At 36.6% G+C, this 25290-nt stretch overlaps 2 protein-coding genes across 5 annotated transcripts in view; one reads left to right on the top strand and one right to left on the bottom strand.

Moving 5' to 3' along the window:
• LOC115411251 (phosphate-regulating neutral endopeptidase PHEX-like) overlaps nt 1-25290 on the top strand; it is a 73429-nt gene that overhangs the window by 45644 nt on the left and 2495 nt on the right. Inside the window, exons 14-20 of the mRNA XM_030123297.1 lie at nt 1197-1300; nt 1383-1441; nt 1568-1622; nt 2799-2866; nt 2968-3098; nt 3755-3820; nt 10568-10672. Of these exons, the coding sequence (XP_029979157.1) occupies nt 1197-1300; nt 1383-1441; nt 1568-1622; nt 2799-2866; nt 2968-3098; nt 3755-3820; nt 10568-10672 (588 nt within the window). The remainder of the gene's footprint in view (nt 1-1196; nt 1301-1382; nt 1442-1567; nt 1623-2798; nt 2867-2967; nt 3099-3754; nt 3821-10567; nt 10673-25290) is intronic.
• LOC115411252 (E3 ubiquitin-protein ligase TRIM21-like) overlaps nt 15455-25290 on the bottom strand; it is a 109124-nt gene continuing 99288 nt past the window's right edge. The window contains exons 1-2 of one of the 4 annotated variants that reach the window (XM_030123300.1): nt 24459-24551; nt 15455-17195 (exon numbers count right to left, since the gene is read on the bottom strand). In XM_030123300.1, coding sequence (XP_029979160.1) covers nt 15541-17193 — 1653 coding nt within the window. In that variant the 5' untranslated portion in view covers nt 17194-17195; nt 24459-24551 and the 3' untranslated portion in view covers nt 15455-15540. Of the gene's footprint in view, nt 17196-19249; nt 19345-21698; nt 23564-24458; nt 24591-25290 lie in introns of those variants that run through there. The other 3 variants (XM_030123298.1, XM_030123301.1, XM_030123302.1) reach the window with 3 other exon arrangements.

Raw genomic sequence — 25290 nt, 5'->3', positions numbered from 1 at the left:
GATATATTTTGTTGAAAAAGTCACTTTTTCTTCCATTTCCTGTGTTTCTGATATAGTAAACCCTCAACTTAAATCTGAGATTTTATTGACATCTACATTATCAGTGAGTTAAATATGGGAAAATACATGATTTTTCCTGAAACAATGCAAAATACAGAGGGTATTATTACAAGAAATGGTTATGAATCACTTCAGAAAGATTAAATTTAGAGGAAAAAATCATATGGGAACTGCAACAAAAGTAGCATTGGGTCTTTATGGGTTATGATGGTCCATATTTTGATGGTTTATAACACAGATCTACAATTTTTTAGAAATGACTTACTTCAGAGATTAAATGTGATAAATGTTACGTATTTTAATAAGATTAATTGGAAAATAAATGACAAAAGTGCCGGTTTGCTAATGTTTTCAAGGTATATGATTAAGTGTTATTACACATATATATTGGTTTATGTACATTTATATAATAGTTTTAGAAATCTTCCACTAAATAGAACCTGTAAAGTGAATGTATTCTAATGTGCAGACAGTGTTTTGAAGTAGATCTTGTAGCTCTGAGACAAATATTCCTTTTGAGTCAAACCCTTTCTGTCATTAATTCTTGAATTTCACATTTTGACCCAAGGCTATATCTTGGAAAGTTCAGCCAACCAGCATTTTTTACTTGATTTTTCTTTATCAGTGACTCTCATGTGGTAAAATTTCATTACTTTTATTCTGGAAGCATTTTCCTTGTAGACCAGTGTAATATGGAAATGGTTACAGGTATCAATATATCAATATAGTTACTTTTGAGCACTGATAGGAAGTCATATATGGACTATCATTTGGGTCCATGACCTTTGACCTTCAGTGACCTTGAAGGATCAAAGTCAAGTGTTAAAATGTCTAGATTTCAACAATCTTCTTCTTTGAAACTACTGGTCGGATTCATTTCCAATGTTTTTATGTTGCTTCCTTGGGACAATGTCTTCTACATTTGTTCACAGTTTTGACAAATTGTGATTTTTTTGATGCAAATTCAAGTTGTCATTAATTGCTGGTGAGCTACAGGGCCATTGGTTCCATTTTCTAAGAATGTTTCTGAGCTTTCTTTGTTGAGAGAATACCTGAAGTCAGCCAGCGTTCTGTATTTTGTACTCTTTAGCTTTGACTACATACAGTTTAATACTATGTACATGTGTGTTTAATAGCTACAGTTCAATGAGAGGGACTATTACGGGAATGTGATGCAGACACTGAAGTTCATCGCCCAGTCGGACCTCGCTTGGCTTCGAAAGAGTGTCCCACGTAAAGAGTAAGTGGCTGAAGAAACATCTATCAACTATACACTTTAAGTACATGTAGCTTTAACTATAAAATGTGTTTCTGTGTTTCAGATGGTTCACAAACCCCACAACAGTGAACGCCTTCTACAGCTCCTCAACAAATCAGATCAGTAAGATATATAGTATATAGTATGATTATGCCATAAATCACAAAATAACTGCATCACACAGGCTCAAGTTGAAACTGCCTTTATACAAAGTCACACCAATATTAATGTATTTCTTTTCTTATTTAGGATTCCCGGCTGGAGAGCTACAAAAACCCTTCTTTTGGGGGGTGGAATATCCAAGGTGACGTTATTGAAATGTGACAGGCCTTACTTTTTATTTATTTTAATTAATTTATTTATTTATTTTTATTTTATTTTGAACATGCAAAGAAAATAAGACAAAACAAAGCAAATTAAGACATAAACAAAACAACATTTAAATGGACAGAATCTATCTTCAAGCACATACAAGTCTGAATTTTGCATGGTCGAAAAGAAGCAGGAAGAAGTATAAACTTATTTAATCCTACCTCTCAGTGCTTTTACACCTTTATCATTAACTTTATACAACAGTCAGCCTATACTATTTCCCTAATTTTAGCATCGAACCACAACAATCCATAATGCAGTAATTGAATTATCCACAACAGTATGTTCATGTCAGTACAGTCATACAAACAGACTCAACAAATCAAACATTCTCGTCAATAATTACAGCAGATTTGTCAGCACAACATCATTCATAAACAAACAAGCCTCATTGTCATTATTAAATACTGGACCTCTCAAGAATCAATTCTTTATATCTTTTTTTAAACTGAATCATGTTTGATATTTGTTTTATCTCCACACACAAGTTGTTCCACAGTTTTACTTCTTTGATAATATGGTTCCTTCCATTAAAAATGGGGTGCGATGTTGATTTTAATGGAAAAATAAGTCATTACTGCTGAGCTGTTTATGATAGATGCATGAAATTTTCAGGATTTGCGCTAAAGTACACGATGTTTATTGGTTTTTGTTTGTTTTTTTACTTTAAAAATTTACTTATATAATAAATGATACTAAATAAGTATTATGTTATGGTATAATATTATAACATGCACAATATGTATATGTTAACCTATATACAGTTTAATAATTGTATAGTTTTAGGTTAGTTTATTTCAGACAGACATAATACAAAACATGAAAAAAAAAAATAATAATAATAATAATAATAATAAACAATACACAAATAAAAAATCAAACAATAGAAAAATAATAATAATAATGATAAACAATACACAAAAAAATCAAATAATAGAAAAAAAATTGTAATTAATTGTATCGTTTCTAATCACTTTGCTTCACTCTGTTTTTGAAGTTTCATTTTTTTGCTGCCTTAAACACTGTATTAATGTAGAAAAAGGGTCTGTTTTACAAATATGTGCACGAGTGTGAACAGGTCACGAATCTTCACCTCATTTGTTTCCAGGTCTTTGAGTTACGGTGCCATTGGTGTCATAGTTGGACATGAGTTAACACATGGTTTTGACAATAATGGTAAACATTCGCAGTACAATATAATATAATATAATATTTCCTCTAATGATGTCTCTTATGTCTTCTCTGCTCTGATCTGTGACTTTTATTTCTCTCAACAGGCCGTAAATACGATAAAAACGGAAACCTCCATCTTTGGTGGAGCAACTCTTCTATAACAGCCTTCAACGACAAAACGCAATGTATGATTGACCAGTACAACGGTTACCACTGGGAGGAGGCGGGGCTCAATGTAAGAACCAGAGGTTGGAGATACATACAGGGTGGGGAAGCAAAATTTACAATGAACATTTAGTTGTTTTTTCTCAGCAGGCACTACGTCAGTTGTTTTGAAACCAAACATATATTGATGTCATAATCATACCTAACACTATTATCCATACCTTTTCAGAAACTTTTGCCCATATGAGTAATCAGGAAAGCAAACGTCAAAGAGTGTGTGATTTGCTGAATGCACTCGTCACACCAAAGGAGATTTCAAAAATAGTTGGAGTGTCCATAAAGACTGTTTATAATGGAAAGAAGAGAATGACTATGAGCAAAACTATTACGAGAAAGTCTGGAAGATACTATTAAAGAAGAATGGGAGAAGTTGTCACCCGAATATTTGAGGAACACTTGCGCAAGTTTCAGGCAGCGTGTGAAGGCAGTTATTGAGAAAGAAGGAGGACACATAGAATGAAAACATTTTCTATTATGTCAGTTTTCTTGTGGCAAATAAATTCTCATGACTTTCAATAAACTAATTGGTCATACACTGTCTTTCAATCCCTGCCTCAAAATATTGTAAATTTTGCTTCCCCACCCTGTACAGGGACTGCACAGCTCACAAAGACCCTCCCATGTTATTTTTCATGAAATGACACTTGTGGATGTTTTCCTCTGAAGGTACGAGGTAAGAGGACTCTGGCAGAAAACATCGCAGACAACGGAGGAATACGAGAGGCGTTCAGGGTAAGATGTCTTTTCTTACATATCAGTCTTTTGTACTTCTGGACTGACTTCCTTAACATCCAACCATGGTTTCTGCACATCCTTAAAGGGTACCTGTAGTGAAGTTTCATTGCTGGCTATTTCAAAAATTCACATAAAATATTATTCACCACTGTTGTCATCTTGCGGCGTCTGTTGTCCATTTTCAATTGTCTTCTTCTCCGAAACTGCAATTCCGATTGACTTCAAACTTGGTATACAGCTTCTTTATGATGATGTCAACACAAGGTATTGAAATTATTTCGATCCGGATCTGATTCTGGATTTGGTGCGACTTCGAAAAACTTACCCATTATAAGAGATAGGAAGTGGATTGAGCCAATAAATCAGTAAGTATCAATGATATCAAGTTGGAATTTGAATTTTTTACAGATCTGATTGGAATATGACCAAAACATGATAGCCATATGCTGATTCGCTTGGCGCCATTAAACTGGATTCGAATTTACTGATTTGAGGTATCCAAATTCTGACATGTCTGTGTGTTGTAGAAGCACGTCTTTGATTGTTTACAAATAACATCATTCGGGTAAAGAAATCCGGTCATGTTATTGTCAACAACCGATTGCAGACTGTACTTCCTTCGAGCATGTGCGGTGTGATCCTTCGCACATGTTATTTGTTTAGAAATAACCTCTTTCACGTGATTAAAAGAGGATTCCTGGTGACGTCATCGCTCAGTTATCATTGCTATTTCTGTAATATAATAAATACACATAACTGGGTGGTAATAAATGGCATTTGGATACATTTTCTGAAGCTTTTAATTTGGCCAGTAAGCTACAGGGCCATTAGTCCTATTTTTTATACTTATGTTATTGTATTGCTTTTGTATTGCCTTTTTTTTCCTTGTAGGGTTTCTCGTGTGTACGCTCAGTGTTGTGCTGCCTTTGGAACCTCAATTTCCTGACGGCTCTTCCCAAGGGATTAATAAAGTTCTACCTAATCTAATCTAATCTAATCTAATCTAATCTAATCTAATCTAATCTAGCCTAATCTAGTGGTTCTGTCAGGTAACATATATTATAGCCTGTTGTTAAATCCGTGTTGATGGTGGAGTGCAAACTGACAGCTGTGCAACCAACAAGCACAAATTCATGCTTTCCACTCAATCTCGCTCACTGACCTGTGCTTGTTTACTCGCACTCGATCACCCAGAATCAATGAGGATACATCACTTATGGCCGGCAACGGCTGCTCCCCATAGGTTCTGACCCCACCTGTAATTCACATAATAAAAAAGTCCAGTGTGGTGCATTTATGGGGATTTTTTTTTACTGAATTTGTGCCTCTCGTGCTTATAAATAATACTCCAAACACAATTAATGTCGTAAACATGACCAGTACAGGCACACTTTAAAAAGTCTAAAATCCAGTAATCAGAATTTTAGACCCTAAATGTGGTTTTGATGGTTACTGATCAGGTATATCTTTTGGTTGGTTGAATAATGAAACCTCTTGGACTTTATGGACTTTTTTGGAGTGTAAATGTATAAACATAAAGCTAATTTAAAAAAAAAGAATCCTGCAAAGACCTGATGTCACCAAATATTGTCTTATTTTCACATTAGAAGCGCCTCCTTCACTTCCTGTGTCCTATGTGGTCGTAGGTAGACATGAATATATATTACTAAGTAGGGACTAAGTAGGCCCGATATTGGCATAAAAATGTAATATCAGTGAATATCGTTATCGTTTTTTTTGCCTATCATTAAAACCGATAAAATAATGCCTTGATTTCACCGGCATTTACCGACGCGTAAATGAAGCATTGTTTGTAGCTGAAAGAAATGTGCAGTTTTCAAAATTGTACAGTAGAGTTGCCACACTGTAATAGACTCATGGAGGGAGAGAAAATAAATACAGTCTACTCTCGTTATACCGCCAACTTCCGTTCACGGCCAAATTGGCGGTATAGCGAAAATGGCGTTACAACAGGTTGCGTCCATAATGTGCATGTCTTCACTATATGATGTCTATGCTGCCTCCGTTAACCCGTTCTAATTGCATTTCTAAATAAATCTTGATTCTGCTATGTTGTAAGGGATCATTTAAAGTGGGGAAACATTTTAAGCATTATTATACCGTGTCGGGAAATGACACCCCATCATCTTGAGGCTTTGGCTTAATCCCACGTCCTCTTCCCGACATCCTGACCTACTGAGTGTTCTGCGATAAATGAACGGTGGCCGTTCCGTAGACCTACTCGTAGCTTGTCGCGATCAGCGTCTGGCGCGTTTGTTTCAGTGCATTGTTTAAAATTTATGTGTACTCGATGGCAATCACGCTGGCGGTAAAACGGTCGGGAAATCAATGGTATAAGTGTTGTTTGTGCATGGAACTGGGCTGGTGGATGGCGATAGGCGGAAATGGCGGTAGCTAATGGAATAATGCATTGGGGATTTTTGTGCAATGGTTTTGGTCGGCGGCGAGCGAAAATGGCGGTATAACAGCGGGCGGTTTATCGAGAGTAGACTGTAAGTATGGCATTTTTTCCACAACTTAAGTTGAAGCATGTGTTCTTTGCACAGACAGTGTTTACATTTTGAAAGCCTTGTTGCATTTGAGAACGCATCCAATGGGGCATCACAATAAGATTAGGCATGATGTGTTAATTCCATGACAGGACATCTGTGATGTTACCTAAAATTAGTTTAACCCTTTGATGCAAGAATTGTGAGAACCTTTGTCAAGATTTTTTTCTTCAGTGTTTTTATTCCTCCTTAGGCATGAAAAAAACAATGCGATCGAGTTTTTTTTTTTTTTTTCTATGGGGTTACAAAAATATCCATGCATTTAATTTTTGAAGTAAAGAAACGTGTTTAAAACCCAATATCAGAAAGTGATATGAAAACAATGAAACAAAAACATTTTTAATGCTGCTAATCTGATATTTTCTCACATTTTAACATATTCTAATGCTAGTAATTTCTCACTTCATAGAGATAATATGCAAAAAAAAACTTCTTGTCTAACAAATAACAATTGATTTACACTTAAACATGTTACTGCAGATCAGGTTTATCAAGAACAGCAAAGTTACAGTAATGATCTGAATGTCCGTGTATGGGATGGTGCGTAAGTGTTCACTGTGTTGGCTGATATGGAACTAAAACAACAAAACCTATGAATATACAAGAGAACAGCTATAGAATAACTGTCCACTGGAGTGACCTATGCATGAAAGGGTTAATATCCCACATATATCGGCAGCGGTATCGGTAGATATCAGAATCGGAAATTACGAGGGCTGTTCAATAAGTTCATGGCCTCACCCAGAAATACTGGTTGTTATAATACAGGATGTTACATTCTTTCTTGATGGGATAGTGATGCTTGAACATCGATGGACCAAGTGCATTGCTGTAAATGGAGATTATGTTGAAAAATAAAATATAAATTATCAGTCTGTGTTGTTCTGTTCTGGGTGAGGCCATGAACTTATTGAACGGCCCTCGTAAGCATTGGACAATATCGGCATATTGGTTTTTGGCAAAAAGCCAATATCGGACATCCCTATAAATACAATAATAATACAGTAATATACTTTTTTAAACCTGGGATACACATTATTTCCTTATAATTTCTAGTCGCTTTACTTTCCTGCTTATTTTTTATTATTTATATATTTATGTATTTATTTTTTACCTCAGATGACATTTGTGTTGTGAGATCTCGTAAAGCTTCATTGCTGAGTCAGAGACGGGCCTCAAATAAAGCCATATTTGTGTGTCTTAATGCAATGCTAAATACTACAGCATGTTAAACAGAATGACCCAAATGTGATAAAGCATAATGACTAATATGTAAAATGAAATCAGCACAGTTTGCCACTTCCTGTTGGAAAATCATTTTGAGCCTTCCCACAGCGCCGATGAACAGGAGTTGTATTTTAGTACTAATGTAGAGTATGATATCAGGAAATTTGTATTAAAAAAAATAACATTACTGCATCTAATCAGAGCTGTTCAGTTCAACTGTCATCCAGTCAGATTCTGTCAAACCTCATTTTCCAACGAGTCGATCTGAAGCCTTTTTATCGCTCCACATCAGAACAGGAGATGCAGTTTTGGCTTATAAAATCACTGCTTTTATTGGTCAATTTGTTTGTTAGTTTCAGTCTGACAGAACGTATTAAAACACCACAGTGACACAACAACTCAGGCTGCAGAACTGATGTTTTTGTCGTTGAACTCTGGAAGTTTTAAGAACCTTCAAGCTTCACCTCCTTGTAGGAGAAGACTGGATAACAAGAAAGGAAGAAATAGCACCGAAAATATTCTAGGCCTATATATGGCACAGGCTTAAATGGATATTGATTTTCAGGTGTGCCTTTATTAAGAGGCAAAACCAGCACAAAAACTCAAACTAACCCTTTCAGAGCCTCTTACTGTGTGGTTCAGTGACTGGTGATTCTCTGTCATACGTGATGTCCCTGAACTACACATCATCCACACCTTAACACTCAGACTCTGATTATCTCCATCTCAGCATCTTTCTGACTCTGTGGTAACTTTCATGACTATAAGAATGCAATTTTAACCCTTTCATGCATGAATTAGGAAAAAAAAGTATCCAGATTTTTTGCACAAATATGGTAACTTCAAATATGACAATACATTTTTTTTTTACTTTCACAGAAGTAATAAAATCTTGTTATGGTCTCCAAAAACAGAATAAGATTGAAAATTTTAATTTCAGAGTATTTCTATGAGTGCCTTATAATGGGTTAATGAAGTTACCATATTTGGTTCCTTACTCTGGATCAGCCCATATGTTACAATATTTTAAAAGTAATGTTCTGCTGTTCTAAAATACATGTTCCTTTCACCTTATTTTTTTCTTGTATTTATTTATTTATTTATTTTGCTATTTATGGGGAAGGAACCAAATATGGTAACTTCAAATATAACAATAAATTTTTTTTTAAACTTTCACAAAAGTAATAAAGTCTTGTTATGTCCTCCAAAAACAGACTGAGGTTGGAATTTTAATTTCAGAGTATTTCTATGAGTGCCTCATAATGGGTTAATGAAGTTACCATATTTGGTTCCTTACTCTGGATCAGCCCATATGTTACAATGTTTTAAAAGCAATGTTCTGCTGTTCTAAAATACATGTTCCTTTCACCTTACATGTGTTTTTCTTGTATTTTCTATATTTACGTCTTTTTTTTTTTAATTTTTTTTATTGCCACTTATGAGTAAGGAACCAAATATGGTAACTTCAAATATAACAATAAAACATTTTTTAACTTTCATAAAAGTAATAAAGTCTTATGTCCTCCAAAAACAGACTAAGGTTGAAATTTTTAATTTCAAAGTATTTTTATGAGCACCCTATAATGGGTTAATGAAATTACCATATTTGGTTCCTTACTCTGAATCAGCACTTATGTTGTCATGCTCTAAAAGTGATGTTCTACTGTTCTAAAATACATGTTACTTTTACCTTGCATGTGCTTTTCTTGTATTTTTTATATTTACGTCTTGTTTGTTTTTTTTTGTTTTGTTTTGTTTTGTTTTTATTGCCACTTATGGGTAAGGAACCAAATATGGTAACTTCAAATATAATAATAAAACATTTTTTAACTTTCACAAAAGTAATAAAGTCTTGTTATGTCCTCCAAAAACAGAATAAGGTTGAAAATTTTAATTTCAGAGTATTTCTATGAGCGCCTTATAATGGGTTAATGAAGTTACCATATTTGGTTCCTTACTCTGGATCAGCATTTGTGTTGTAATGTTCTGAAAGTGATGTTCTAGTGTTCTAAAATACATGTTCCTTTCACCTTACATGTGTTTTTCTTGTATGCTTTTTATATTTTTTTCTTGTATTTATTTATTTATTTATTTTTGCCGCTTATGGGTAAGGAACCAAATATGGTAACTTCAAATATAGCAATTTTTTTTTTTTTTTAACTTTCACAAAAGTTATGAAGTCTCCAAAAATAGACTAACGTTGAAATTTTTAATTTCAGAGTATTTCTATGATCACCCTATAATGGGTTAATGACGTTACCATATTTGGTTCCTTCCTTACCCATATGTGGCAAAAAAATAAAAAAATAATAATAATAATAATAATAATAATAATTAAAATACAAGAAATAAATATAAAAAATACAAGAAAAACACATGTAAGGTGAAAGGAACATGTATTTTAGAACATTAGAACATCACTTTTAGAACACTTCATGGTACCTAAACAAAGCAGGTCCACTCACTGTTCATGCAGAGGTGGACCTTACAGACCCTGTAGACCACATTGGACCTGAGATTGTTGACTCACTGTAACTGTTGCTGTCATCATCTTGTAATGCATGTGGAAATTACCAAAAGTAGTCATTTGATAAAGCGTTAAGAATCTTTCACATCAGTAGAGTCTGGCTCCAGCACAAATGGATACTATAGGTTTTATATTTTGTTCATAAAGCCTTAATCAACCCTATGCACCAATGAAAGTATAGTCTTCAGTGTTAAAAAAAGAGCAAGAACCAAGGATGAACAAGTGGAACTGGCTTTGTTATTTTGCGGTTTCGCTTCAGAAGAGGAAGCTTTGCATGTGAACCAACACCAACAGTATCTGGCTCGGGCACATTTATTAGTTTTACCTGTGCAGCCAAGAACAACATGAAAATATCCTCTGTATAAAAAGCTGCCATGTTCCAAAGGCCAGGTGAAAGTCTTTGTTTGTGTTTGTATGCAGGCGTACCGGCGGTGGGTGGATCAGAGCAGAGGTGGAGTAGAGGAGCCTCTGCTGCCTGGGGTCGGACTCAACAACAACCAACTGTTCTTCCTCAGCTATGCACATGTAAGTACTCTCCAGTCTGTAGGAGCTGTGTTCTTCAGGTTTCCAGCCAAATGTTACACAAATTTCAACGAAAATCTGTGAAATAAAGGATAAATGTATGCCTGTTTCTATGTGAACGTTAGAATTTGGTTCATGATAAGCAGGAGTTGCATATTTTTTTTTAAAAAATGGAGACTGAGGCAATAATTAACAGTTATCTTGCTCTTCAATCGCATCATTCATGATTGTTTTAACCCTATAACGCCAAACGTATCATATTTGATACGTGACTTTTGAATCCTTCTACATCAGGGGTGTCAAACTCATGTTAGTTCAGGGGCCATATTCAGCTAAATTTGATCTGAAGTGGGCCGGACCAGAAAAATAATAACATAATAACCTATAAATAATGACAACTCCAAATTTTTGTCTTTGTTTTAGTGTAAAAACCCCCCATTAAATTATGAAAATACTTACTTTTATAAACTAGCCAAAAAAAAAAAAAAAAACCCTGAAAAAACTGATATTTAAATTGAAAAATGTTAGAAAATTTAGTGCAATTTTAACAATATTATTCCTCAACTTATCATTTCTACATGTGTATTATGGATCAGATCTACAAAGACACTAAACACTGAGGAACAGGCAGAAAAAATATTAAAATTGTGCTTAATTTTCTTTAGACATTTCAGGTTGTTCATATTTGTTCAGGTTATTTGCATTTTAGTGTTTCACGATAGTTTGTAAATGTAAATATTTTCATAATTTAATGTTATTTTTTGCACTAAAGCAAAGAAAAAAAATAAGTTGTTAATTCTAGATTTTTTTGGGGTTAATTCAAGATTTTTTTGCTTTATTGAAGTTTTTTTTGGCCTAATTCAAAATTTTTTTTAACTTAATTGAAGTTTTTTTTGGCTTAATTGAAGGTTTTTTGTTTTTTTACTGAATTGAAGATTTTTTTTTTTGGCTTAATTCAAGATTTTTTGCTAAATTTGAGATTTTTTTGGCTGAATTGAAGATTTTTTATCTAATTGAAATTTTTTTTTGGCTTAATTCAAGATTTTTTTACTTAATTGAAGTTTTTTTTTTTTTTGGCTTAATTCAAGATTTTTCCTTAATTCAAGCTATTTTTTTTTTTCTTAATTCAATTCAAGACTGGAATTTTTGCACTTGGCAAAAACATCCCAGGGGCCGAACTGGACCCTTCGGCGGGCCGCATTTTGCCCCCGGGCCGCATGATTGACACCCCTGCTCTACATGATCAGTGTGATAGTTTTTGTCTTGAAAAACCTGACCTGACTTGACCCTGACATAGAGATGGGTATCAAGAACCGCTTCTTTTTGAGAACTGGATCCCAGTAGCCCAATTCCTTGGAATCGTTTGCCTGCCTGCTTAACGATTCTGCTTATGGAGTCCACCTTCGTCGTGCATGCGCGATGAAGTCACACATACGCTGCGTAGTTTTGGTCAGAACGTAGCCAACATGGCATTGAGGCAGAAACGGTCTAAACAGAAGACACCAGGTCCACTGGAACACTGTCAAAGCTTCCATGTCTTCAAAAGGGTGGAATCCCTCCAGTATGTTCAAACATTTGTCCACAGCATGTGATTCATTTACAGGAATGTCACGTATTTGATACAATACTTAGCGGTGCTTGTGAATCTAGCGGCAGAGAGAACACCAGGCCGTTATCCGGGCCCAGTTCAGGTTCCGGTGCGGGCAACAAACATCGTACCCCCTCAAATACAAGTTTCTGAAGGTAGGGGAAAGGAAATGAGGTGCACAACAACAGGAGACGGGCAGAGTCGAACCGGTTCCATGTGAGTAATGACACGACAAAGGTCATTTTGAGCGCTGGCCCTTTAAATGCACATGACTCCACCCCCTTCCAGGTCGTTGGCTGTGCTTCTCTGTCCCGTTCAACCAACAACTGAACATTTTAGGTAACTGGCTCAAAGTTTGGACATATTTTCAGTTTTTACTACAACTGCTGCTGTTGACAAACAATTATGTCGTACTCGGATAAATGTTCGTCTGAAGTCTGGACCTTATATGTGACAAAACTAGTTCTAAACGTAACAAATAAAGAAGGAATTAAAACAGGTTGTAGAAATCCACTGGATTTTTGCCAGAATTAATATAAAGATAGTTTTGCAGCACCTGGAGGGTTCAGATTCAAACTGTATGAACTATTAGGGTCCAAACACACAAAGAAATGAAGCACAGACTAATAAAAGTGGGTGTAGGTAAATATGAGCCCTTTAAGACCTTTTTAAGACGACTTAGAACAGAATTTAATGCCCATTTCACAGCTCTTCCTCTCCACTCCTGTCAAACACGTCGACAATGATCTTTTCTCCAACCAGGTGTTATTAAATTTGTACTTCCTCATGTTTAGTTTTCACTTGCGAGCCGTTCCTTAACCCTTTATCGGGCAAGTGGCTATTTTAGGTAATTTCCGCACACATTACACAACAGTGACAGGAACAGTTCCAGTGAGGACAGTGAGGGAACAATGTCAGGTCTAATGTGGTCTACAGGGTCTGGAAGGTCCACCTCTGCATGAACAGTGAGTGGACCTGCTTTGATAGGTACCATGAAGTAATGGTACTAATGTAAGGAATGATGAAGTAATGGTACTAATGTAAGGAATGATGAAGTAATGGTACCAATGTAAGGAATGATGAAGTAATAGTACTAATACAAGGAATGATGAAGTAATGGTACTAAAGTAATGGTACTAATGTAAGGAATGATGAAGTAATGATACTAATGTAATGGTACTAATGTAAGGAATGATGAAGTGATGGTACTAATGTAATAGTACTAATATAAGGATTGATGAAGTAATGGTACTAATGCAATGGTACTAATGTAAGGAATGATGAAGTAATGGTACTAATGAAATCATACTAATATAAAGAATGATGAAGTAATGGTACTAATGTAAGGATTGATGAAGTAATAGTACTAATGTAATGGTACTAATTTAAGGAATGATGAAGTAATAGTACTAATGTAATGGTACTAATGTAAAGAATGATGAAGTAATGGCACTAATGTAATGGTACTAATGTAAGGAATGAGGAAGTAATGGTACTAATGTAATAGTACTAATATAAGGCATGATCAAGTAATGGTACCAATGTAATGGTACTAATGTAAGGAATGATGAAGTAATGGTTCTAATGTAATAGTACTAATGTAAGGAATGATGAAGTAATGGTACTAATATAAGGAATGATGAAGAAATAGTACTAATATAATGGTACTAATATAAGGAATGATGAAGTAATGGCACTAATGTAATAGTACTAATATAAGGCCTGATCAAGTAATGGTACCAATGTAATGGTACTAATGTAAGGAATGATGAAGTAATACTACTAATGTAATGGTACTAATATAAGGAATGATGAAGTAATGGTAGTAATGTAATGGTACAATATAAGGAGTGATGAAGTAATGGTACTAATGTAATAGTACTAATGTAAGGAATGATGAAGTAATGATACTAATGTAATGGTACTAATAGAAGGAGTGATGAAGTAATGGTACTAATGTAATGGTACTACTGTAAGGAATGATGAAGTAATGGTACTAATGTAATAGTACTAATATAAGGAATGATGAAGCAATGGTACTAATGTAATGGTACTAATGTAAGTAATGATAACATAACTGTAGACTAACTACGAACAAATAGAAAACAGTTCTCCAAACATTTAATATTTAATGATTTGTCTCATTTAATATGAAAACAGTATGAACAGTATATGACTATTTATTACAGTTGATCAACATAATCTTTACTGTCACTGTTATTATTGAATATTGAATTCTCCTGAACTATTCTATCATCAATCACATAATGAAAATACATTCACAATTCCAACATTTTTATTAAAGTTAACATTAAACCACCATCGTTATCATTGTATTAAATCACAGTGCATCAGAATCTGTCAAACCAGGATCATTATCACCACAAATGTTTGTATTTCAGTGCATTTGGATGAAGATTAATACACATTAAAACAGTTTACATTATCACTAAGTTTAGTGACTCCAGTAAATCAGAGAAAATCTGTACATTTGATGAGTTTCTTACTCAGTGTTGACCAGTGGCGGCTGCTCCTCTTTCAGACAGGGGAAGCTCATTGTTAGCTTACATCACAAAAAAAGGTCAAGTTATTTAAACATAAATTCGGCCTTCCGTTCCTTTTTAAGAAAATGTTCATATTGTACCAAGTAAACAAGAAAACATTGAAATTATGTTAAATTGAAACAAGGAAGTACAATGTGTGTGTTTTATTTACAGTGCAAGAAATGAACAAGTCATTTCGGAGTGGTTTCTCTCTTGATTTCACAGCAGAATGTGCGACGGTATTAAACTGAACTGTGTCAGTGAAGGAGTAGATCTGAAAACAGCTGTCAATCAAACGGGATTCAGCCTTTCGACTGATCCTCCAATCAGCATGTGGAATCCTGGCGTCCAGCCTGGCCAAGCTCCGCCCACAGCTCCATTCACCCCCAGAGACGCCCGGTGTCCGGGGGCGGGACAACATCGTGGCATTCCTCCAATTACCGTCCAGTTTTGAGGCAATGAAAAAAACTGTTCCACTCAGTCCCATTGAAGTGCATGGACGCTGAGCGTCTACGGACAAACGCACTGAGCAGAGATCGAATGAGAAAACAGCGCAACGGGAATGTATGAGAAGTGAACAACATCAAGTCTTAATTTGTGATAAAGCTGATTCTGAATGAACTTGTTCTTGAGATGAACGTGTTCTAACACATTTGTAGTCAATGAAAGGTCAACACAACCGAACATATTTAACCATTTAATTTTCGTAATTTTAGGGGAAGCCGGGCTTCCCTTGCAGTCTATGAGAAATCGCCACTGGTGTTGACAGGAGTGATGATTAGAGGAGCAGAGTTTTCACCTCCGTCATTATGACCTGGATAGAAGAATGGGAGGAGTTTATCATTGAAGCGGCAGTCAATGAAGGAGTAGATGAGAACTGAAGAGTCTACATCATAAAAGGAGACCAGACCCTCCTCATAATCCACAAACACCCCCACCTTCTGAGGACTAGACTTCAGAGACAGAGGGACATAATGATAATCAAGAGCTTCGTACTCATTTCCATTTCTCAACCAGATGCTCCAGTATCTGTTCTGAGGACCCAGTGCGATCTGTCCTTTCCTCTTGATGGACTCTCTGGCCACTCCTAAATCCCATTCAGTCTTTCCTTTGACCTGAACCTCAAAGTAGAACCTGCCTGAAGAGAAACTCTGCTTCGCTAAGACGCAAAAACAATAAGAAAATCTCTGTGGTCTGCGTGGAAGGTTCCTCTTTACATCACCATCATGAACCTGTTTTCCATCATCAGACAGGATGAGGTTAGGATGTGCTGTATCTGGATCCAGAGTCAGATCCACCTCATACTGTTGGACTCTCTTCAGTTCAGCTCCAACCACCTTCTTCCTCTCTTCTGTGAGTTCGTCCTCCAGCTCAGACACAGCTCTCACCACAGTCCCCTCATATGATGGTGGACGGATGCTGACCTTTGTCCAGGTCTTCATGGATGGAGCAGCTTTGACACATGTGATCCTCTGGACAAAGTGGAGGTGGTCTTCAGAACCTGAGAGCTTCTTCACCTCAGTGCTTCTCTTCTTCAGCTCACAGATTTCCTGTTCCAGTTTTTTGATGAAGCCTTCAGCCTGTTTCTCAGTGGTTCTCTGCTTTTCTTGAATCTTCTCTTTGAACTGGTCCAGACCTCTCTGAACAGACTCCATCAGAGCAGTGAAGACCTCAACACCTTCTGCTGTCTTTCTGTCTGCAGCGTTCTTACTGAGCTCCACTGACCCTTGGATCTCCTGGATCTTCAGTTGTCTCTCCTGGATCATCTGCTGAATTTCAGCCTCTGTCTTCTTCAGCTCTGCCTTCCGTTCTTCATATTCATCTTTCAGAGGAACAAAGTCATGGTTCTTGTGGTCTACAGCAGGACAGAGCACACAGATACATGTGTGGTCGGTTTTACAGAACAGCTCCAAAGGTTTGTCATGTTTCATACACATCCTGTCTTCCAGGTTCTCCACAGGGTGGATCAGCTGATGTCTTTTCAGTCCTGAAAGTGTCCGATGAGGTTCCAGATGAGTCTGACAGTAGGAGGTCAGACACACAAGGCAGGACTTCAGGGCCTTCAGTTTGGGTCCAGTGCAGACGTCACAGGAAACTTCTCCTGGTTTGGCAGCTTGTTGGTCTGAGCTGGAGATGTTTGGTTCATGTTGAGCTTCATGTCTGAACTGAGCCACCATCTCTGAGATGAAAGTGTTGACGTACAACTCAGGTCTTGGGTAAAAAGCTTTTTTACACAAGGGACACTGGTAGTTGTCATTATTATCCCAGTGTTCAGTGATGCAGGATTTGCAGAAGTTGTGTCCACATGGTATTGTGACTGGATCAGTGAAGACATCCAGACAGATGGAACACAGGAACTGATCTTCAGATCGGACACGACCAGCAGCAGCCATATCTATCGACCAAAAGCACATACACATTACTGATTTTTTAAAATTATATTATCAGAATTTATTATCATAATATGATCATTTATCATCATTATTATTATTATTATTATTATTATTATTATTATTATTATTATTATTACTTATAATAGGGAGACTCATAAAAGTCATTTATAGTCTTCAGATAAGTGTGACTGGTCAGTCACATGACTGTACAGCAGTGACAAAAAACCATGGCGTCAGTCCACGTCCAGGTTTCTGTCCCACCTATTCCTACTGTCCTACTTATGACAGATAAATGAGGTAAATTCAGTACGACAGGTTTCACTACCGGATGTTTACATCAAAAAGAATGCGGTTGCGCATGCCCGACGGTTTGGAACGTGCAAAAAATAAATAAATGACTACTGGAGTATAAATTGTACAGCAGCATGGAGCGTGCAGCTTCCTACTGAAAATAGTAGGATTTCTATATATTATACATACAGGGTGGGGAAGCAAAATTTACAATATTTTGAGGCAGGGATTGAAAGACAGTGTATGACCAATTAGTTTATTGAAAGTCATGAGAATTTATTTGCCACAAGAAAATGTACATAATAGAAAATGTTTTTATTCTATGTGTCCTCCTTCTTTCTCAATAACTGCCTTCACACGCTTCCTGAAACTTGCGCAAGTGTTCCTCAAATATTGGGGTGACAACTTCTCCCATTTCTTCTTGAATAGTATCTTCCAGACTTTCTCGTAATAGTTTTGCTCATAGTCATTCTCTTCTTTCCATTATAAACAGTCTTTATGGACACTCCAACTATTTTTTTCAAATCTCCTTTGGTGTGACGAGTGCATTCAGCAAATCACACACTCTTTGACGTTTGCTTTCCTGATTACTCATGTGGGCAAAAGTTTCTGAAAAGGTATGGATAATAGTGTTAGGTATGATTATGACATCAATATATGTTTGGTTTCAAAACAATTGACGTAGTGCCTGCTGAGAAAAAACAACTAAATGTTCATTGTAAATTTTGCTTCCCCACCCTGTATGTATAATAAGTCTCATGCAAAGGTGATGATATTTTTTTGGATTAAATGTATGGTGTGGAGGCAAAGAATTTTACCAGCGGAAATGCTGGATACTGTGACATATTTGCTGCATTGCATTGTGGGTACTTGACATTCTACTCATTGTGTTTTGTTCAATGTGCAGGGGTTCAAGGGCGGGTTTATGTTAATGTTTATTTCCGTTAATATGTCTTTATTACAGTGTTTATTGGCCTTTTTGTCAGGGGCGATTCTAGGATCAGAGGTTCAGGGGGGTTGAACACCCAGAGTGCTGCCTAACCAGGCAAGAGAAATTTCACTGTTTTGAAAGAAAAGCATAACATTTTTTAGATATGAGAAACTCAGTGACTAAACCACTGAATCTGATCAAATCTGATAAACCAATACATATGTGGAAGAACACTTTATCACATACCGTCAAAACATCAGCAAACCAGCACTTTGGTCATTTGTTTTCCAGTTAATCTGATTAAAGTACGTAACATTTAGCACATTTAATCTCTAAGGAAGATAATTTCTAAAAAAAAAACAAAAACAAAACAAAAAAAAACTGTAGACCAGTGTATATGTTAAGTGTCTCTCTGCTCCCCTCTCTCTCTTTGTGTTTTAAACAAAAGGCAAATAACCAAACAACGTGTTTTATATCTACTAAGAGATATAAACTGGTACATTTATCCAACTTAAAACATCATTTTAATAGAATATTTGGTTGCTGTGGAAAATGAGGTTAAACAAGTTGATCTGACACTTTTACATGAATCTGGCTCTTTTTTTTTTAATTAGGATAAAAAAAAGCAATTGTATGTTCCTGTCTGCACGCACACAAACACACATGCACAGTAGCATATTAGAATATATGTAAATACTGTTGGTTTATCCATGCTGTTCAGTAATATGAACCATTTCAGGAGAGTTGGTGTGAAATGAATAGAGTGTCTTTATATTTGTGTGTTTGGAGTTGAATTGTGGTGTTGAAGCTGTAAATCAACGAAGTTGTACTCACCGCTGTTTGTCAGAGACTCTACTGAGACTTGAAACAGATCAGATGAGGTCGGTTTAAGGTTTGTTCGACAGTTGCAGAGACTCGTCTGCAGTTCTGCTCACACTGTGAAGAACTTTCACTTTCATGTCTGGGAAATGATCGTTTTTCTGGGGAATGTGGCTCCACCTCTGAGCAGGGCCGTGCACAGGATTATGGAGGGGCGGGGCTCAAAGTCAGAAAAAGGCTGCATGTGTGCACCAAATTATTTTCAGGCCTTAACAACACAATATGTGGCTTAATGAAAAAATGATTTAAGTAGCCATAGATAGCTAATAACATATCTGTGTGTCCTGTGTAGCTGTGAATGATATGCAATTGCTGTTTCTTTTATGTCAACAAATTATTGTCAAAAACCTACACCCAGCTGCTTCATGGTGCTCCTTCTCCTTCCTTTTCTGTATTCTTTCTTTTTTTTTTTGCATTGTGCTGCAGGCATAATTAACATGAATCCAGTTTAATTACAGATGGTAATATTTCAAACTCATTTAACTACATCTTATATCCCCATAATGCTGGAATAACTGACTATATTATTAATTAACCATTCATTCTATTATTATTATTATTATTATTATTATTATTATTATTATTATTATTATTACTATTATTATTATTATTATTATTATCTAGTGATGTCCTGATGTACCTAATGATGACCTCAGATAAATGCAAAAAAAATAGAGAAAATAGAGAGAACTAGTAAAGCACTCGGAGACCGCAGACCTCCGCCAAGGCAGTTTAGTCCCCACCCCCACCGATCACCACCCAAATTTAATCATTTGTTCCTTATGTATGTCCAGTATCAACATTTCCTGAAAATTTCATCAAAATCCATCCATAACTTTTTGAGTTATCTTGCTAACAAACAGACAAACCCCACTGAGAACCTCAAAAAACATACCTTTAGCAATTGGATTCACTTTGATGTCATGATTAGTTAAGAATTTATTAAAGAAAATTACTTTTTCGGAAATGGCAGTTTTCTCCTGGATCTACCTCCATAGTTGTTGAAAACAAATCCGTTGGCACACTTCAGATTTCACACTGTCATGGCTATATTTTGGTGTTTGTTGCATGTCAATACAGAAGGAATTAAAACAGGTTGTAGAAATCCACTGGATTTTTGCCAGAATTAATATAAAGATAGTTTTGCAGCACCTGGAGGGTTCACATTCAAACTGTATGAACTATTAGGGTCCAAACACACAAATAAATGAAGCACAGACTAATAAAAGTGGGTGTAGGTAAATATGAGCCCTTTAAGACCTTTTTAAGACGACTTAGAACAGAATTTAATGCCCATTTCACAGCTCTTCCTCTCCACTCCTGTCAAACACGTCGACAATGATCTTTTCTCCAACCAGGTGTTGTTAAATTTGTACTTCCCCATATTTAGTTTTCACTTGCGAGCCGTTCCTTAACCCTTTATCGGGCAAGTGGCTATTTTAGGTAATTTCCGCACACATTACACGACAGTGACAGGAACAGTTCCAGTGAGGACAGTGAGGGAACAATCTCAGGTCTAATGTGGTCTACAGGGTCTGGAAGGTCCACCTCTGCATGAACAGTGAGTGGACCTGCTTTGATAGGTACCATGAAGTAATGGTACTAATGTAAGGAATGATGAAGTAATGGTACTAATGTAATAGTACTAATATAAGGAATGATGAAGTAATAGTACTAATGTAATGGTACTAATGTAAGGAGTGATGAAGTAATGGTACTAATGTAAGAAATGATGAAGTAATGGTACTAATGTAATGGTTCTAATGCAAGGAATGATAAAGTAATGGTACTAATGTAATAATACTAATATAAGGAATGATGAAGTAATGGTACTAATGTAATAGTACTAATGTAAGGAATGATGAAGTAATGGCACGAATGTAATGGTACTAATGTAAGGGATGATGAAGTAATAGTACTAATATAATGGTACTAATGTAAGGAGTGATGAAGTAATGGTACTAATGTAAGGAATGATGAAGTAATGGTACTAATGTAATGGTACTAATGCAAAGAATGATGACATAATGGTACTAATGTAATAGTACTAATATAAGGAATGATGAAGTAATGGTACTAATGTAATGGTACTAATGCAAGGAATGATGAAGTAATAGTACTAATGTAATGGTACTAATGTAAGGAATGATGAAGTAATGGTACTAATGTAATGGTACTAATGTAAGAAATGATAACATAACTGAAGACTAGCTACAAACAAATAGGAAACAGTTCTCCAAACATTTAATTTTTAATGGTTTGTCTCATTTCGTATGAAAACAGTATGAACAGTATATGACTATTTATTACAGTTGATCAACATACTCTTTACTGTCACTGTTATTATTGAATATTGAATTCTCCTTAACCATTCTATCATCAATCACAAAATGAAAACACATTCACAATCCCAACATTTTTATTAAAGATAACATTAAACCACCATCGTTATCATTGAATTAAATCACAGTGCATCAGAATCTGTCAAACCAGGATCATTATCACCACAAATGTTTGTATTTCAGTGCATTTGGATAAAGATTAATACACATTCAAACAGTTTACATTATCACTAAGTTTAGTGACTCCAGTAAATCAGAGAAAATCTGTACATTTGATGAGTTTCTTACTCAGTGTTGACAGGAGTGATGATCAGAGGAGCAGAGTTTTTACCTCCATCTTCATTACATGGACTGAAGAATGGGAGGAGTTTATCATTGAAGCGGCAGCCAATGAAGGAGTAGATGAGAACTGAAGAATCTACATCATAAAAGGAGACCAGACCCTCCTCATAATCCACAAACACCCCCACCTTCTGAGGACCAGACTTCAGAGACAAAAGGACAGGAGGATCAGACCAAACATGGTACTCATTTCCATTTCTCAAACAGATGGTCCAGTATCCGTTCTGAGGACTCAGTAGGATCTGTCCTTTCCTGTTGATGGACTCTCTGGCCACTCCTAAATCCCATTTAGTCTTTCCTTTGACCTGAACCTCAAAATAAAACTTGCCTGAAGAGAAACTCTGCTTTGCTAAGACGCAAAAACAATAAGAAAATCTCTGTGGTTTGTCTGGAAGGTTCTTCTTTACACCACCATCATGAACCAGTTTCCCATCATCAGACAGGATGAGATCAGGATGTGCTGTATCTGGATCCAGAGTCAGATCCACCACATACTGTTGGACTCTCTTCAGCTCAGCTTTAACCACCTTCTTCTTCTCTTCTGTCAGTTCGTCCTTCAGCTCAGACACAGCTCTCTCCACAGTCCCCTCATATGATGGTGGACAGACGCTCACCTTTGTCCAGGTCTTCATGGATGGAGCAGCTTTGACACATGTGAACCTCTGGACAAAGTGGAGGTGGTCTTCAGAGCCTGAGAGCTGATTCACCTCAGTGCTTCTCTTCTTCAGCTCACAGATCTCCTGTTCCAGCTGTTTGATGAAGTCTTCAGCCTGTTTCTCGGTGGTCCTCTGCTTTTCTTGGATCTTCCCTTTGAACTGGTCCAGACTTCTCTGAACAGACTTCATCAGAGCAGTGAAGACCTCAACACCTTCTGCTGTCTCTCTGTCTGCAGCATTCTTACTGAGCTTCACTGACCCTTTGATCTCCTGGATCTTCAGTTGTCTCTCCTGGATCATCTGCTGAATTTCAGCCTCTGTCTTCTTCAGCTCTGCCTTCCGTTCTTCATATTCATCTTTGAGAGGAACAAACTCATGGTTCTTGTGGTCTACAACAGGACAGAGCACACAGATACATGTGTGGTCGGTTTTACAAAACAGCTCCAGAGGTTTGTCGTGTTTCATACACATCCTATCTTCCAGGTTCTCCACAGGGTGGATCAGCTGATGTCTTTTCAGTCCTGAAAGTGTCCGATGAGGTTCCAGATGAGTCTGACAGTAGGAGGTCAGACACACCAGGCAGGACTTCAGGGCCTTCAGTTTGGGTCCAGTGCAGACGTCACAGGGAACTTCTCCTGGTTTGGCAGCTTGTTGGTCTGAGCTGGAGATGTTTGGTTCATGTTGAGCTTCATGTCTGGACTGAGCCACCATCTCTGAGATCAAAGTGTTGACGTACAACTCAGGTCTTGGGTAAAAAGCTTTTTTACATAAAGGACACTGGTAGTTGTCATTATTATCCCAGTGTTTAGTGATGCAGGATTTGCAGAAGTTGTGTCCACATGGTATTGTGACTGGATCAGTGAAGACATCCAGACAGATGGAACACAGGAACTGATCTTCAGATCGGACATGACCGGCAGCAGCCATATCTATGGACCAAAAGTACATACAGACCACTGAAATATTTTTGAAGGTGCTGTATGTAAGAATTATGTTCCCAGTAATCATAAAATGGCTCTGAATGTCACCAGACATTAAAGAATCATGTTCATTTCAAATACTGATATTACTGACAGTAGTAGTCCAGCCAGAATATTCACATTTGGAAAGCTAAGTGTCAGCCCACAAGTAATGTTTATGTTGTCATGTTGTGTTTTGGTCTGATTCTCTGCCCATCACCTATCTCCCACTCACAAAGTCAGTAGTGTTTGGTCATCCAGGTTTCCAGTTCCCACTGAGCTGCAGCTGGAACATTTTTGATCACAAATGTCTGACTATACTAAACCTAAAAGGCCTTTATGGGTACTTGACATTCTACTCATTGTGTTCTGTTTTATGTGCAGGAGTTCAAGGGGGCGTTTATGTTAATGTTTATTTACATTAATATGTCTTTATTACAATGTTTTTCGGCCATTTTATGTTTATTTGTACTTTAATTTACGTGACACCATTAGTCAAACCTGTTCCTGACCGGTTTGTTGGTGTCAAGCTTTCGTTCGTGTCGTATTAAAGAAACCTTAGCTCTTTCAAAGTAAAAGCATTTCCTACGCACCTTGAAATTCACAACACCAATATCCTTCCTTCAGAGTACAGGTGCAAAAACACTGCCTTCACTCAGTCGAAACCACCTCAGGGATCACATCAACCCCCACTTTAGGAACCCCTGACATAGAATATATGTAAATACTGTTGGTTTATCCATGCAGTTCAGTCATATGAACCATTTCAGGAGAGTTGGTGTGAAATGAAAAGAGTGACTGTATATGTGTGTGTTTGGAGTTGAATTGTGGTGTTGAAGCTGTAAATCAGTTCAGTTGTACTCACCGCTGTTTGTCAGCGACTCAGCTGAGACTTGAAACAGATCAGATGAGGTTGGTTTAAGGTTTGTTCGACGGTTACAGAGACACGTCTGCAGTTCTGCTCACACGGTGAAGAACTTTCACTTTCATTTCTAGTGAATGATCGTTGTTCTGGGGAATGTGGCTCCACCTCTGAGCAGGGCCGTGCACAGGATTATAGAGGGGCGGGGCTCAGAGTCAGAAAAAGGCAGCATGTGTGCACCAAATTATTTTCAGGCCTTAACAACACAATATGTGGCTTAATGAAAAAATGATTTAAGTAGCCATAGATAGCTAATAACATATCTGTGTGTCCTGTGTAGCTGTGAATGATATGAAATTGCTGTTTCTTTTATGTCAACAAATTATTGTCAAAAACCTACACCCAGCTGCTTCATGGTGCTCCTTCTCCTTCCTTTTCTGTGTTGTTTCTTTTTTTTGGCATTGTGCTGCAGGCATAATTAACATGAATCCAGTTTAATTACAGATGGTAATATTTCAAACTCATTTAACTACATCTTATATCCCCATAATGCTGGAATAACTGACTATATTATTAATTAACCATTCATTCTATTATTATTATTATTATTATTATTATTATTATTATCTAGTGATGTCCTGATGTACCCGATGATGACCTCAGATAAATGCAAAAAAATACAGAGAACTAGTAAAGCACTCGGAGAGCGCAGACCTCCGCCAAGGCAGTTCAGTCCCCACCCCCACCAGTCACCACCCAAATTTAATCATTTGTTCCTTATGTATGTCCAGTATCAACATTTCCTGAAAAATTCATCAAAATCTGACCATAACTT

The sequence above is a fragment of the Sphaeramia orbicularis genome, chromosome 20 (assembly GCF_902148855.1).
Source record: "Sphaeramia orbicularis chromosome 20, fSphaOr1.1, whole genome shotgun sequence".
NCBI lineage: Eukaryota > Metazoa > Chordata > Actinopteri > Kurtiformes > Apogonidae > Sphaeramia > Sphaeramia orbicularis.
Note: the sequence above shows the minus strand (reverse complement) of the source record. Positions and strands in the feature narration are given on the sequence as shown.